The following is a 16,764-nucleotide window of genomic DNA, read 5'->3' as shown; positions in this document are numbered from 1 at the left end:
TCTAGGTTCATGTTCATGTTTATTTAGCAAAACAAATCCCAATGCTTGTTTTTATTCCATTCTATTGCGACGAGGTCTTTGCTGTGCTCAGGTTTGTTCATTTTATAGGATGTTTGTCCCATTTTCGCAAGCTCTTCATAGAAAGTGATTGAAACCATGCATCCCTCTTCTCATAGTTTTCTTTAAAACTATGAGATGAGGGATGCAAGTTCATTTTCAGGGAAAGGTATACATGTACCAAGGTAGCAAGCTTGAGCGCCACCATACTCATGAATGCGAAGATTCAGTGGCTATCTTCAGTTCGCCTCAACGTCGAAAATGAGGTAATCGATCTGTGTATTTGAATCGTGGTTTGAATCTACTGGGTTGTGGCCTCTCTGTCTAGCGATCAATGGAGCTGCTCTGTCGAGCGAGTGGTTACGGGGTGAATCAACGGGCTTCTACGGTTGCTGCGCGAGAATCCGTCTGTGCGACCATGGTGCGACCATGGTGCGACCGGTGCGACTCGGCCTTTGCCCTACATTAGCAGACACTTTATTCATACACTCATACACACAACACACGCACACACACAAACCTACGGTTTGTCGTCACGCCTCCTGACGACGACGAACGGCTGTGCAAAGGATACAATAATCCTTCCTCTCCATGCAATGCGATTTTACGTGGCGTTCACATAATGCTAAATACACTGCAATCGTTCGTAGTCGGTATTTCACAGAAGTTCCGTACATTTGTACCTCTGTCTAGCTAGAGTAGCGATAGACAACAAACGCGCTGCCATCATCATCACACACACGACATACCGGCACCGGCGGCGGCAAAGAAGCGTGTATGCAACCGATGTGCGGAACGGGAAGGAGGGTTGGACAGTCAGTGGTTGCCGATAAAGATACCAGAAGATAGGTGGCTAAGCACTTTTTGTTTCTTCTTTTTTTTTTTCGCGAGGAAGGAGAGGGGCGAAGGCATGATATCGTCATCTTACTAAATGTTGTTTTATCAGCTCCTCGTATCGTGCTACAACCGCTATTGATGACTCTCACTGACAAAATGTCGGTGCCGCAGTGGAGAATTGCTCTGCGGCAAAAGCAGCAACGCAAGAAGGAGGAGGAAAAACGGAGGCAGAGAGAGGAGGAGGAGCGCCGGTTAGCCGCTTTACCACCATGGAAAAGGCACGCCGAACAACCCAAAACTGTTATTATAATTGACAAAAACAAAGTCGCTAATGAAGTCAACCTATCTTCATCTGCCGGCTCGCCGGCGCAGAAAGATTCGCAATCGTCGGCGGGTAAGCAGCCGCAGACACTCGCCAACGGCTCCGCCCCAAGTGTAAGCAGTGGTGGTAGTGAGTCATTGGCAAGCCACGGAAAGGTTGGCCAAGACGAGACCGACAGCTCCCGTAAATCTGCTGGAGGCAAGGCTGCCGAGCCTAGTGGTGTTTCGGAGGAACATTGCACTCCTGTCCAAGATAATCCTTTCCTGAAATTGGAGAGGAAGAAAAGGAGAGCCCCACCTCCCCCTAAAGGTGGATCACAGATTAGTGTAATAGCATCAAATGTATCTGGGGGTAGTGTTTCTGGGGTTGCATTAGCAGGTGACAAGTCAGCCTCAACAAGCACAAGTAAAAAGACTGTGGCACCAGCAGCACCTGCATCATCAATATCATCAAAAGACAGTGTATCATCAGTACCACAATCCAGTAATAAGACAAACAAAAGTGGACCATCTACAGGAAAGCAGTCCCAGATCAGTACTACCAATGGAAATGTGAAACAGTCTGCACGTGTTGAGCAAAAAGAAAATCTTCAGAGTGATGTGCCAAAATCTAAACCTGAGGCTCCAACAAAAGTTGTAAGTGATTCAGCAACCAGTTCAATCAAAGACACCACAAAAGCCAGAGCAGACGCTGCACAAAGTGAAAGCCATAAGACATCAGAAACTGTGAGCAGTGGTGTGTCAAAACAGAGCAAAGATGCTCAAAAGAGGACAAGTATATCTGAGCTGCGAACCTTGTTTGGCAGCCCTGCGACAAGTAAACCTCAGGCCCCATCGGTGAGTCAAGCTTCCCAACAAAATTCTGGAAGTTCTAGTGGAAGTGCAAAGCCTTCAGATAGCAAATCAAATCAGACCCAGCCAACGTCCGCTAATGAAAAGATACCTTCAGTCACTCCTGCTGTAGTAGGAGGGTCAAAACAAACCAACTCAAGCAGTCAGCAAAGTCCTGAACAGACATCAGTTAAGGTTGCAGAGCAGAAAAAGAATGACACAAACAGTAAGACATTTATTGACAACAAGCAAGAGAAGGCATTGACAAAAGCAAAAGAGAAAGAAAGGGAAAATACCAAGAGTAGAGTGTCCAGCGAAAGCAAAAGTCTTCCAAGTGCTGGGAAGGGCTCTCCCCAGCGACAAAAGCCTTCATCCGATCTTTCTGCAAGTGCAATCATTAGTCTGACCAACGAGGGTCCGTTACAGAAGCGCCAAGGAGAGCTGGTGAGGTCGTCGTCCATCCTGGATGAGGACGAGGTGATTGAGCTGACGCTCGAAACCCCTGTTTCTCCACGTCGGAGACTAAAAGATTCTAGTAAAGAGGAAGTTGAGAAGGGGAGCGCTGAGGTGAGCCAAGGAGAACAGCAGCCCTCAAAGAGGCGGGCACCTGTTGCACCAGCAACGGTCAATGGTTCCGCAGCAAGCACAGCAAGCGTCAAGGGTGACGATGGAAAACCTCCGACAGAAAATGTTACACCGTCAACTGTACGAAAGAGTGAAGTCCAAAATGAAATTGAATACCCGAAAAATTTTAGGGACCCCAAATATGTTCCATCGTCGAAGCAGAAAGACGTTCCCAGCTCCAACAAGAGGGAAAGCTCTGCCCCCGTTGTGACATCAAAAGAAAAGCTGCCTGCGAGTAAGTTAATAGCAGATGCTGGTCCATCACCGGTGGGTGTAGCAGAACAGACAAGCTTTAAAGGAGAAGATACAAGCTTCAAAGGAGAAAAGACGAGCTTTAAAGAAGAGACAAAGTTCAAAGGGGAAGAAACAGACAGTGGCAATAGTACTGGAGTGGCCAAGCCGTCTAGTGGTAATCAGGCAAGGAGTGTAAAAACTGTAGAGAAGACAAGTGATGCAGTGAGAGACAAAGAGAAGAAATCAGATAAATCATCGCCTGCCACGGGGGATCAAAATGCTATTCCTTACCCACACCAGTTTAGAAACTTTGGTAGTCAACAGACTAGCTCCAAGTCTAAGGATGAAGGTGTCAAGGATATCATCAAGCCATCAGATATGAGGAAAGCCAGCTCTAGCAGTACTTCATCAGACTCGAACAAAGGGAAAGGGGATTCAGACTCTGGAGTTGTTACTACCAGCCCCTTTGGTAGTATCAAACTCCGTCCCACGAAATCGAAAGATGCTGGGAGTGGAATAAGTGTCATAGCGGTGCAAGACAACAAGCCCAAGGAGAAGGTGACGAGTGCGGGCAGTGCGAACCCTTCGCGCCTGATTGCCGTAGGGGGTGCGGCGAAAAGCGAGGACAAGAAGAAGAACGTGAAGAAGTTTGAGAAGGTGGACATGATTGGGTACAACTCACCATCTGGGAAACCATCCGCCTTGAAGAAAGGGGGCAAGAGTCCTAAAAAGGTAAGTCACATGGATTCCCCTTTCTCTTCAATCCTTGTAGAGTACCAAAGTAATGATGTCACAGTCTTTTGTTATAGCTTGGGTTGGAACCATGTGTGAGCATAGTTAGCAATTAGTGTTCACAGATATTCTGGCCAGGTCAGATAGTTAAGAACCAGTTTCCATGGTGATGAATGTCTATGACATCACACCTGGGTACTCTCTAACCAGCTATGAATGATTTAAGATTACATCTGTCATCAATACCAATACAGCGTCATCAAAAAAGAAAGAAATAACATAGAGCCTGTGAAATTCAAACTAATCAACTGCTCTCAACATAACGTTATACCAAATTACTGTTAAAGGGGATGGCTAGTAACCGATCAGTGGGAATCAGTGGGAATGCTGAGGGATGATTGTTCCAATCCTTGTGGGATTCATTTAAGAGTACATTATATATCTACTGTTGTGTGAAAATTATTTGCTTCAGAAAGGTCTCATATTCAAGTAATGTGCAGATTACTGCCCCGTCACTGACCAGGCACGCTAACCTGGAAACATTAAGCTGCACATTACTTGAATATGAGACCATTCTGAAGCAAATAATTTTCACACAACAATAGATATATAATGTAATACTAAATGAATCCCACAAGGATTGGAACAATCATCCTCCAGCATTCCCACTGATTCCCACTGATCGGTTACTAGCCATCCCCTTTAAGTATTACTTGAGTGTATTTTCAATCTGGAACACAGGAAAGAAGAAAGAAAGTCTTATCAGGTGTGAGAGAAAGGAAGAGCAGAACATTTACCAGTACAATGTCCTTCAAAAAGAAGCATTAAGTTCTCATTCAACTTTCTAATCTATTTTAATGTCTGTCTTTTTTCTTCAGTTGATAGCAGGAAGGAAGAATAGTAGCACTTGAAAAATGACTTTTTTTTACATTTCTTTTCTTTTTCTTTTTCTTTTTCTTTTTTGATGGAGGGGGGGGGGGGGTCATTAAAATGTAGAGTATTACAAACTGTTGCTGCAGTTTGCAAAACTATGTAAATGTGAGCAAGTATCCCATACAATCACATGCAAGTATCCATTCTTTCTACTTGCCCAACAGTGAATACCAGGTGCTCCAGACAAATAGGCATATAATGTACAACAGTTTTTATACATCTTTGTAGGTCTGAAGCACTCTGCTTGAATCATCAAAATGCAACTCAGTCCCCTGTACAATTGTATGATATGTCCGCCTGCTTTTTCTTTGTTTCTTTGTTTCTTTCTTTTTTTCCTGGGAGAAGGAAAGGACATGGACAATTCTGAAACAGAACTAGTGCTGTGGGAAGTCACTCCCCCCCCCCCCCCCCCCCCCAACACACACACCATGTTATTCCTCCCATTCCTGTATTTTATATTTCAATATTGACCATAACAGTAGCATATAGAAGAACTAGTTAGGAAAGGAACTCATAGCCTTCAGACAAGACTAGTCAGACAATCCAGGCAAGCCCCACAGTCTCAAATCCAGGCTACAAGATTGAATGGAATGGGATAGACCCTATCTTGTTAAGTAAGCTTGCATCTCAAATGTTGAAGCATGACAAGTCTGTGATCTAATTGAGCAGAGCAAATGTTTAATTAAATATCAAAGCCAGTAAGGGTATTTCTGATACTAGAATACTGCATGCTGTAGTATGGATTTGCTTGTTATAGGAGAGGTCACCTGTCCTTGGAGAAAAAACTGCCTCTGACACAAAGTGATATCAAAGTCGAACAATTGGATTAATTACACGTCGTCCCTGCTTGTATTTTTAAGCACATTTTGTAACAGCATGATACCGGTATGTTAAATACATGTATTGTGCTCATATTGTGTACATGTGACCTAAGTTTGTACTTTAAATACTTTATCTTATTTCCCAGACTATGCGACAGTGTCAGTTTGTGAAGGAGGAAATAAATGCCACTGTTGGAGGGGGGGGGGGGGGGGGTGGAAAAGAGTGAGCGTGACAGACTTGATCTCTCCATGTCTTGAAGAAACTCTCATATGGCCATATGATTGATACAGTGTAGTTTCCATTGCAGTAAAATGCATTTGGTAGAGGACACACAAATGTGAAGTTGATAGTTTGCATTCATACAAAATGATGCAAGAAATATTTTGTACACTTATACAGTGCACACATACATAGTGTACATGTCTGGTAATATCCTTGTCACTATGCAGACAGTAACATGCAGCATTGTTGTGATTCACAGAAAATCTAAAATAGTATGTAACATATGACCACTGTCTGAAAAAGCAAAGTGGCTTTCCAACTTCATTCTTATAGCATAATTGAATACAGAATGCAACTAATATTTCTTTTGATATGAAAAATAAAAACAAAACAAGTTGAGATCTTCAAGAATGCAAACCTACTGTATGTATTCAGTAATCAGTGGGGTTGCAAACTCGATACTTCTTGATGCAGAGAGTTTGTAGATAGTCCGTGAAGGTTATGTTCATGTTGCAAAGTCTCAATTTATGCCAAGATTTTCAAATTAATGGTGAAAAGCACCAAATTGGCACTCTGCTTGCCATAATAGAAAAAGATAACTGATGATGATGATGGTGTTGATTAACAATAATATTTCAAGATATTCACTCACCATCATCTATACTCACTTTAATTTATTCTGCACTATACATCTATGTATGTACAGTGTAAGTTCCACTTTCTTGCTCAATCATGTTCCTGATTGTCAAGGGATCAAACTAGATAGAAATTTTTTGCATTCACCCCATCATTAGCAGACTGACATACAATTGTTCGTAATGGCACAATCTACGCCTTACCAGCAAACATGTTATTAGCACACAAGTTAAAAAAAGAAGGTAAATGAATAAATGAAAGTTAAAAAAAATAATAATGAATCAAAAAAAAAATGTCTGGTGTCAATTATTGTAAGCATTCTTCTCTAGTTAGTGTACCCAGTGGTTACGCTGAACTACAATGTACATGGATTGTACTTCTGATGTCCTCGTCATACATTGTTTTGTGGGCTACCAGAATGATTGCCGAGTGTCAAAACAAATAACTTTGACAATTGACAGGTTTGCTATTCATGTTTATTTCGCATTTGCATTGTGATGAAAAGGACAAGAAGCCAAATGAATCATTGTTGGTATTTACCAAGTACCATGTAATAAACGATCAGCCCATATTTTACGTCACAAAGATTATCATTCATAAATGAGTGGTGATGCATGTTATTGCCACCCGCTCAAACTAAAGCCAGGAATTTCCGTACATATTTTGTTGTGTGAAGTGGCAAGGTCAAGTAATGTATAGAAGTGTAGATGTGTAGCAGCAAGTTTCCTGTCGTTTTTCAGGGAATTCCTGGTGCAACTTGTAGCGTGAAATCCAGGATTTGTATCTGAAGGTAAACTCCTGTCTGATGTCTTGAATAGAACTACCATTCTCTGTCCAGTAGACTCGAGGTTATTTCAAAGGAAAGGGAATTACACTGTAAGAATGTTTTAATGTACAGAATGCCATTGGCACCAGAAGTCACTTTTCGGCAAGTAAAATATCAGAGCACTTGATAGTAGATGGTGAAAGGTTTTTACTCGACAAATTTCTTAGTTAGGCTGATGAAGACAAAAAATAAAGCGATACAATGGTTACATTGCAGCGTATGCATTTTACGATATCAACCCTTCTCTTTTTTTTTTCAAAATTTTAAGAATTTTATAACTTTGGAGTTATGGGACACCATCATGATGCTTCATGCACTGAATTCATTGTGCATTTGACACAGTGAAAAGTTGTAGTATACATCACTTTTATATCTTGATTTTATCAAATCAGATTATTTATAAAGCGTTAAGCAAGGAGCGTGTCACATCCACAAGTACAGTCAAACCTGCCTTAGTGGCCATCTGTCATATGCAGCCTCTAATGGAAATCCCCCTGGGGAGAAAGGTCATGTTAAAGACCCTGTCTATAACGGCCACTCTTTGAATCCCCCGTGAGTGACCACTCTACACAGGTTTGACTCTACTATAATGATCATGTGAGCTGCTTCTGCCTAGCATTGGCACCTATAGGCAGACCAACAATTGCACCATTTCAGAGAGGGAAATGCCTTTGTAGAATGATGAGAAATTCATATGGCGTGCAGACAGGTTGTATTGATCTCAGTATTGATGCAAGTCAGCTTTCACTTGGTTGAGCTTCATGTCTACCATGCATTTACGGTACATCCAGGTAGGAAACTAGTGGAAGTTTGCTTTAGTCTGGTAGTCATGTGTTACCCAGCTGCAAAGATATGTCATACGTTTGTAGGTTAAAGACATTGTTTTGTATTGTGGTTGCTCAATTTCAGAAATTACAGAACTTTGGCAAACTTTTGCTGACTGAGTTGTATGATTTTTTGCTTTGTTTCCGACATCAAAAAAAAAAGGGATTTCTAGCATGCAAAAATGTTGAGAATTATGCTGTCACTATTGAGAGCTACACGTAATGCAAACAAATTTTACCATGCTAATGAATTAGTAAGCAATAGGGTTTAAATTCTAGTATTACTCTCTGTGAGAATTTAGTACACAGAAAACAAATTCCATCGTGCTGATAAATTTGTAACTGAAACGAAAAGACAAGAAAAGAAAAGAAAATCAGAAAGTTACAAATTCAAACAAATAGAACCATCAAAATGTTAAAATTCCATTGAAATCAAATTGCAGTTAAACAGTGATTTGGGTTAGTGGCTCATAATGCAGATTGCAATGCTATTGAACTCTGTACCGCTTTCTATTATGACTTCACCCTTCTTCTTGTTCATGGCTGTATTTGGCAAATTTTTCCTGATCTATTTCTTTTGTTCCTCTCATTGGATTCCTTACTTGGTCAAAGTCCTCAGTTGCCTTGGTTGTGACATACATTGTAACTGTTATCATCATTTATATCAACAGTGGTGCTGCTCTTAACCCATAAAATGCATACATTGTACTCTAAATATCTGCCTTTTATCCTCTCTCTATATGATGTACCTCTCCTGTTTTTTTTTTTTTTTTAATTATCATTATTATTATAAAGGCTACTGTAGGGATAAATTCAAAGGGTCCAATTTAACAAATTTTTTTTTGTACCGGTGCTTGTGTGGGTAATGTCACATATCATAGGATACTTTTTCTCGTTAGCCCTGTGGATCTGGGTTAATCTGTTCATCTCAAAAGGTATAGAAGATTATCCACTGCAAGTCTGAGTTCCCATTTATACTACAGGTTATTTTTACTCTGACTTCATTCCTGAAGTCTACACTGTATGTTTAGCCATTAACATGCCATCACTAGGGGATTTATCTTGTGCAGGGCAAATACTGAGAGGCTTTTTTTTTTTACTTGAATTCTACAGACTGTTTACAATGCTGACTCCATAGGGCTATCTTAAGACAGAAGAAAAATTTGTGATTTTTTTTTGAAGGTCTGCATTTGATTGGTTACGCAATTTATAAGGAAGGACCTCATTGAAGTGTTGCAAACAGTTGGTTTGGACGCAAAGTAACTTCGCGTTGATAGAAGAGCGTCTCATAAAAATGATGTCATCTACTGTACAAACACTCCAGGACCGAATTCTTGTTGACAGATTCAACCACCAGGGCCTTGTTTTGCTCTGTTTGTACATCATATATGCTGTAATAGAAACCAGAAGTAGATGCTAGAAGTATCCCATCTAGTGTGTGTGTTTGACACCTCTGTTGCCCTCAATAGCACTTTGTGAAAGGGACTTTTGTTGTTTGCAGACAGTTCATGTGCCTGTCCCCCTCCTGTCTGCGCTCTGAGAATGTTGCATGAAATTGTCCAAGAGTGCTATACTTCCAACAGTCTGACTATAACTTTCCTTGTGGCACTAACTCGAGTAGCAAAGCAACAGGGTGGTTGTGTCTGTATTTTCACTGTGTGTTTAGATCTGCGAAGGCAACTTTGTGTTAAACACTTTGGAATTTCACATCAGTCGGTTCTCTATCCTCTTGTGCATGCACTTCACTGGCTGCCAACACATGCTGCAAAATTGGGGGGGGGGGGGGACAAACAGAGTTCCACCTCATTGTCCGGACATTGTTCGCCGAAGGTCCTCTCAAAAGGCACCCAACTGGTCAGCCCTGTTCCCTTTCTCACGAACCCGGCCACAATGCCTTCAATAACAAAGCTGGCCGTTCACATACACACAGATCAATGTGTTTCAAGGCGACCGGTTGGGCCTTCTCTTCATTAGCATTAGGAAGTGGCCTTGTTAAGCACTCTATGCATTTTGTAATTTCAGACGAAAAAACAGATCAGCACAAAGAAACAGTTTTTCGTGTTTCCTTCAACTAGTTTTTCCTCCTTGTCAGTCTTCAAATGTTCTGTATTTTAATTGTTCAGTTTGTCTTCATATACTCAAAATTCTTATCTCTTGCATGTAGGCTATACTTACAGATCTATTCAGTGTACTAAGAGAAATTAGATCAGCACGAAAAGGAAAAGATTTATGTTTTTTATCCTATATTTTCTTGTTTCTTCTTTAGTTGATCAACTTATCAAATATTGAATATCTGATTTCTCATGGTGTCATTGAATGATCATAATAGACATGAACGATGCTTGAATGGGACACTTCGCCACCAGGAAAAAAACAAAAACCCTTGTACAATTTTTATGTTCTCTGGAGTTAAAATGAGAAGGAAATACCCCGTTTATATCACCCATTTGTGTCATACCGTGGAAATCAAGTTGAAAATTGAGTGGCTGTCCACTTGGAAAATGATATAAAATGCACAAACTGCTTTTCCTGTAATCAGTGATACAATGTACTGTAAAAATAAGTGGATATTTTCACGCGACTAACATTTTGTGCTTGGCCAGGTAAGAAGAGTTTCGTGTGTTATCAATTCCGTGGAATCAAGACATCAGCTACTGGAACATATGGCACGCAAAAATATTCGCGTGCTTTTATATTCGCGCTAGCTTCTGGTTGCGCGAAATGCGTGAAAATTTCAACACCGCGAAAATTTCCACTTCTAAGTTCTACAGTACCTATTTACTTTTGCCAATTCACATGTACACTGTCTACAGGTCATGTAATATGCAGCGCTTTGTCTAGTTAGTTTGTGGGGGAGCATCAAAGTTCTCTTATGACGTATGCACTAAAAAAAGAAAGAAAGAAAAAAAAAAAAGGGAGAGACTTTTGACTGAAACTGTGGCATACACTGTACAATGGGGAGCCATTGTGTTGTAACTTTGTATTCTGAAAGCTGCACTCTGACGTATGATACCTGGTTGTTTTTTTCTCTTTCAAAAGGTTAACCTGACCATGTCCTTTATATTTGGAAGCACAGTATTTTTTCTTTGCTACTACATTCCTCTTTGTGTGTGTGTGTGTGTGTGTGTGTGTGGTTGTGTGTGTTGGGGGGGGGGGAGGGATTTATGAGCTGAGTGGTCAATGCCAATATTTCATTCTTTTAATATAATATTTGTCCTCAAATGGTTTGTTGATTTTATCCTATGCTGTATTTGAAAGGTCAAGACCAGTGGGGCTGTGTCACTATTTGCAAAGTTTTTGCAATAAATGCAAGATTTTCTCAATTGGGGGGGGGGGGGGGAGGGGGAGGGTCTTATTATAATTGGCAATGTACAATAGTTACAGATTTGACCATTTAGAGGTGCTTGCAAACACCCAACTGAAACAATAGTATTAATGAAGAGCTCATGTGAAGGGGTTTTTAAATGCCTCTTTATAAAGCATTAAAGGGGAATGAAATCCAAATACTGGATTGAGTGAATGCAACAATATTTAAAACACATCAGTGAAAGTTTGAGGAAAATCTGACAATCCATTCAAAAGTTCTGAATTTTTAAAATCTTGGTGCTGCCATCCCTGCATGAGAAAACTTAAGTACAGTTTGTGACGTCACATATGATGAAGAAGGATATATAAAGACAACATTATTTCACTTTTCCAGCATAATGAAAAGAGCACTTGACTATTAAACCTCTTTCAGAAAGCAGGGGGAATGACATTACCTTTAACATCTGGATATATGTCAGCAAGTAGTCAAGGGAATGTGTACTTTAATATTATAAAAGGTATAACTGTAAAATCAGAAATACACACAAAAGTCTGTGTCTACAATGCACACTATACACATGGAATGCCAGTGAAAATTCAAAAAAATTTCATGCCGCAAAAAAGGCCATCGGCTCCAGTTTGCGAAAAATTTCATGTCAAATATCTTGCTGTACAACAGATAATATTGGTTTCATTCCTCTTTAATAATTAATGGTAATAGATAGATAGATTTAAATGATAGAATGATAATAAAGATATTCATTACAATCTTTAAAAAAATGTGGTTTCTTTAATATATACTTGATGGATTTGCCCTCACAAGGGGCTCATTTTACACTTTTTTTGTTTTAAATTGTCTCTTGATGATGAGTAATGTCCTGGACATAATTTGAAAAAGATGACTTTTAAGCCATCTAAAACTCAAACTGCCCAACTTCAACTATTTTAGTGCATAGATTATGTGGTTTATACATGATACTTTTGTCTTGTGCAAAACATTTTATAAAATATCCACCTACACATCCATGCGCCAACATCCCTGATGAGCATTCCTGGTTATACAATGTATGTGTCATGTACATTGTATTTCCTTGGTTACTAATTAGTCCTCACTAATCACCTGGTCTGCATGGTGAATATTGTCTCTCTGTAGTCTGGTGTTATCATGTACTGTGGGAACGTTGACACCTATCCACATTTCAAGGAGATTAGACTTCATTCCCAGGCTGCAGTTTGAAGAGAAAAGAATTATATTCCTCACTACTGTACATACATGTGTATTACCCACATGTACAATTCATACAGTATGATCGAAGGCAGTAAATGGAGTCCTCCATTCTCTATTTAAAACCCAAATCCCTCCACCCTCTCCCAGAATGGTGGCCCTGCATGGGCTGGTGCTTTTCTATTGTCATACGGCAGTCGCACAAGCAGTGTTCAATCAATTGAGCCACCAAAAAATAGTGAGAGACTTTCCATTCTTAACATTCCAGAGTTGTGTGCTGTAAACCAGGTTCAGAGTTGCATCCCCGAACTGCCACGCATATAATAGGGACACTATTGAAAAAATTCTCTGTTGTTTGGATTAATCATAATACAAAGGGAGGCGCATGCCAATGTTCCGCTACAAGAAGCCCAAAACAAAAACAAATACACTTTGATATTTCATTGTGACATCACAGTATATGTGTACCTGTCTTGTGTAATATACAGATGTGCAATCGTGCAGTACACCAGTCATGAAAATACTTTTCTGTCTTGACATACCTGTGCTTCGCCTGGCAAAATGTTAAATCAATTCATGGAAGCTTGTACTGGTCTTAATGGACAAGTTCATCTTCATACAGGACGACATGTGGGTTGAGTGAATGCAGCAATATTAGAGGAACACATTAGTGAAAGTTTGGGACAGATCGGACAATCCGTTCAAAAGTTACAAATATTTTAAGTATCTGCACAGTCACTGCTGGATGAGAAGACTACTACTACAGTGTATGATGTCATATGCGCACAACGACATAAAGAAAATAAAAAGAATTTCACAAAACTTTACTTTTTGAAAAGAGTGCACATTTCTTCGACTTGTTACTGACATATGTTATGGGTAATATCATACCCCCTGCCTTCTGAAAGAGAGAAGTCAAGTGTTCTTTTGTTGTGCGAGAAAAGTGAAAATATGTTGAATTTTCTTTAATCTTTCTTTGTATGGTTGTACTCATGTGACATCACAAGCTATAGTAGTTTTCTCATCCAGCCTTGAGTAAGCAGAAACTTTAAAAATTCATAACTTTTTAACGGATTGTCCGATTTTCCTCAAACTCTTACGGATGTGTTCTGCTAATACTGCTGCATTCACTAAACTCAAATGTCTATGATGGTGAACATGTCCTTTAATGTGGTTATTCAGGCATTCACCATGCTCTTCCGATTGTGTCTGAAGGATATTATGTCAAGATGCCAAGCACGTACACTTCAACCTTGTACTTTGCAAGAGAATTCAAGAGAGTCGGTCTGAGAATGATCAGTTTATGATTGAACCATCTTTGTCATCATCCAACAATGTTGGGTGCACCTGGTAGTAACATACAGTTGTACGTCAAGTGATAGTGCTTTGGTTGTTTTGTTTTATAATTGGGTGTTCCATGCAGTTTGTTCTGTTAGCATGTTCAATGTCAACCCTTTGTCTCTATGAACAGGAAGAGATGTGCCTGAGATATGATCATTTGAGGAAATCAAATCATTACGATTTACAGCATTTCACCAAATGCTGATGTCTGCAATATTAATGCAGTATGTTATCTGAGTGTTGTCTGGGTGACCTGATAGGGTGGATGAAGTCAAAATATTTGAAGACTTAATTAACAAACAGTGAAGCAATATCCTCTTTTCATGCCTCCGCCCGAAGGGTGCAGGAGGCATTATTTTTTCTAGGTCTGTGATATGACAATTCATAACATAGATAAGTATAGCATTTTCTTTACTATTTTTGTATCACTGTGCCCTTTGAAATAGCCCTGTAGGCCATTCAGTTGAATAGAAAACTGCTTTCCATTGTTGAAACTTCTGAAAAGTCTTGCTCCTGCGAAATAGAGTTTATCTAGAGTGAAAAAAATGGTCTTGATATGCTGGTCTGGTTTCTAAAAATGTCTTGATTTGTTTTGTTTTGAGGGGGAGGTACATTTTACAGCCTTCAGTATGACAGGTTAGAAATCTTGAAACCATACCATACAGAGCAACAGTGAAGTTGAAGTTGAGACATATTCGAGATCAAGCGCCATGAATGCTCCTCAAAAGCAGATACCCGCTCTATATCATACAAGGAGCCATCATCTTCATCATCAGCAACAACATGGTAGCACATTGAGGCATACAGGGGCTGTCACATCAAAGTTCACTTTATTTCTTTCTCAAATCCACAACCCACTTTTGAGTATCTACAAACAGCACCATATCATCAGTTTTGATCAGATATGTACTTGAAGTGCATCTGGGATTTTCAACCGTACTAAGGGATTTTTCAAAAGTTATGTACACATATTAGTAGGCCCTAAATATGGATTAGGTTAGTGTGAAAAAAGGACATTGGAATTATACAATAGACTTGAGTGAAAATACATTAAGTGTATGTACCCAGACCTGCAAACTATTCAGTATACCTTTAGTTTTCAAGTCTTCCTCAATATAAGCCTGGTATTTTTTTTTTTTTTTTTTTGGGGGGGGGGGATGGTGGGAGGAGGGGATGTGCATTTCTTCCATAACAAACAAGTGAAATAATAACAAAGAGGTTTGCTGTAAGGTCTCCCAACTGAGTTTCAAAAGAACAATTCTGCATGAGAAAGAACAAAATTGCAGTAATCCTCCGTACCCCAAGAACTCGCCAGTTTCGTTCTTTCTCTCTGCTCCCACTTAACCTTGAGTTTCATCGCTCTTGCTGTGAGGTACAAGGAGCAGTAATACTTCTTTGGACTGCTGGCTACATGATTGGAAGATGGCAAACCTCCAAAATCTGGAGAAAGAAAAGGTTTCTCTGAGCGTGAAAGGGGTTCAAACGTTTTTCATCGGTTTCCATCCATGTGGCTTTCTTTTATGTAACGCCGCGTGAGAGACTTCTCTCTCGGTCATTGTATCAGGCAAGTGGTAAGGAATCATGAATACACAGGCAATGGGAGAGAAAATCTGTCACATATAATACCAGTTGAGTGAGCATGATGGAGTATTCAACTGCATTTGTCTGCATACACATTCTAAAAAAAAAAAAAAAAAAGGCGTTCTGCATCTGTTTATCGTGGTAAAGTGTGAAGAAATCTGAACGCCGATGTTTGTGCAAATTATGAAAAGAACTTGTGCGATGTTGTTTTCATAGTAATTCTTTCAGCCTGGATACTTTCAGATTTTTTTTTTTTTTTTGTCAAATGAAATTGTGCGCAAATACAGTAATCACACTGCTTGTATTGGTAGGTTTTCATTCGTGAATTTAAAGGGTATGGATGGAATTTTAGTCTTGTGTTATTTTGGCAGTAGAGTAATAAAGACCAACACAATACAGTGGTAAGCTGTTTTCATATCAGTTTACAGTGTAGAGCTCAAGTTACAATTTTTTTTTTTTTTTTTTTTTTTTTAGCAAGTGGCATGGAGGCAGGTGTCATTTTGTTTGCTGGAGGTGGGGGGGGGGGGGTTGCCACTTGTCAAATAACCTGGTAGCGTTACACCAATCAACATATTTTGTTTCTGGATTGGTAATAAAGTAATATTATTTCATAACTGGAAGTAGTAAAGGTGAATCATTTGTGTATTTCTGTAAGAGCATAAATGAAATAATTACAGACTGGCACTTATACAACAATGTAGTATGTAATATCTGGTAAAAATTGGTACTCCACTATGCCTTTGAAATACGGTACGTAGTACAGTGTAACAGTGATTTTATAGGTAGCCTGATGTTGGCCCCTGAAATACAAAGTACCCTGTATGAACTGTCCCCTTGGTTCAGGGTCTGCACCTGTTTGCTAAGTTCCAATACACCTGCAGGCGTGGTGAACATGCACAGTGTATGGGGCACAGAGTGAAGGGTCTTTTTATATAAATTACCTTGCATTCCTCTGGGAAGAGAGTGTGTACGATGCACAGTATGCTAGTACCTCCTTGGTATGATAGCAGTGTGTGATGTAGATTCAAGGTGAGAATGAAGAGGATAGATGACAACGTGGAAAACCAGCGATGAGGGGAGTTGAAAGATGCACTTTTCTTTAAAAAGGAAGCAACATTTGTGCAACAACCTTTGCATTCATCTGTTTTTACAATATTTGTATCAACAGTGTGACATATTGCCCACTTTGTACACAGAGGTTCCATTTCAGCACTTTGTAAAGTGACACTTCCCCTGATTTCACTTCATCCTTGTTATACTGTATACAGCAGCCAGACAATCAGTGTGTGGTTTCAGGAGAGGATGCAATACTGTTCAACAACTTCCTGTACGGCCAAGGTGTTAAGGAAATTACGACAACGATTGACAGCACGACGAAAAGTGTAAAAAGCATGGCCAAGTCTGCAGTGTCA

At 39.8% G+C, this 16,764-nt stretch overlaps 1 protein-coding gene across 1 annotated transcript in view; it reads left to right on the top strand.

Moving 5' to 3' along the window:
- The first annotated feature begins 631 nt into the window (after positions 1 to 631).
- Positions 632 to 16,764, top strand: part of LOC139740369 (uncharacterized) — a 42,972-nt gene continuing 26,839 nt past the window's right edge. The window contains exon 1 of the mRNA XM_071650962.1: positions 632 to 3,636. Within this exon, the coding sequence (XP_071507063.1) occupies positions 1,033 to 3,636 (2,604 nt within the window). The 5' untranslated portion in view covers positions 632 to 1,032. The remainder of the gene's footprint in view (positions 3,637 to 16,764) is intronic.

The sequence above is a fragment of the Diadema antillarum genome, unplaced genomic scaffold (assembly GCF_040938485.1).
Source record: "Diadema antillarum isolate AM-2024a unplaced genomic scaffold, OU_Dant_1.0 seq00000850_RagTag, whole genome shotgun sequence".
NCBI lineage: Eukaryota > Metazoa > Echinodermata > Echinoidea > Diadematoida > Diadematidae > Diadema > Diadema antillarum.
The sequence above is the reverse complement of the archived record's forward strand: the minus strand, read 5'-3'. Positions and strand labels throughout refer to the sequence as shown.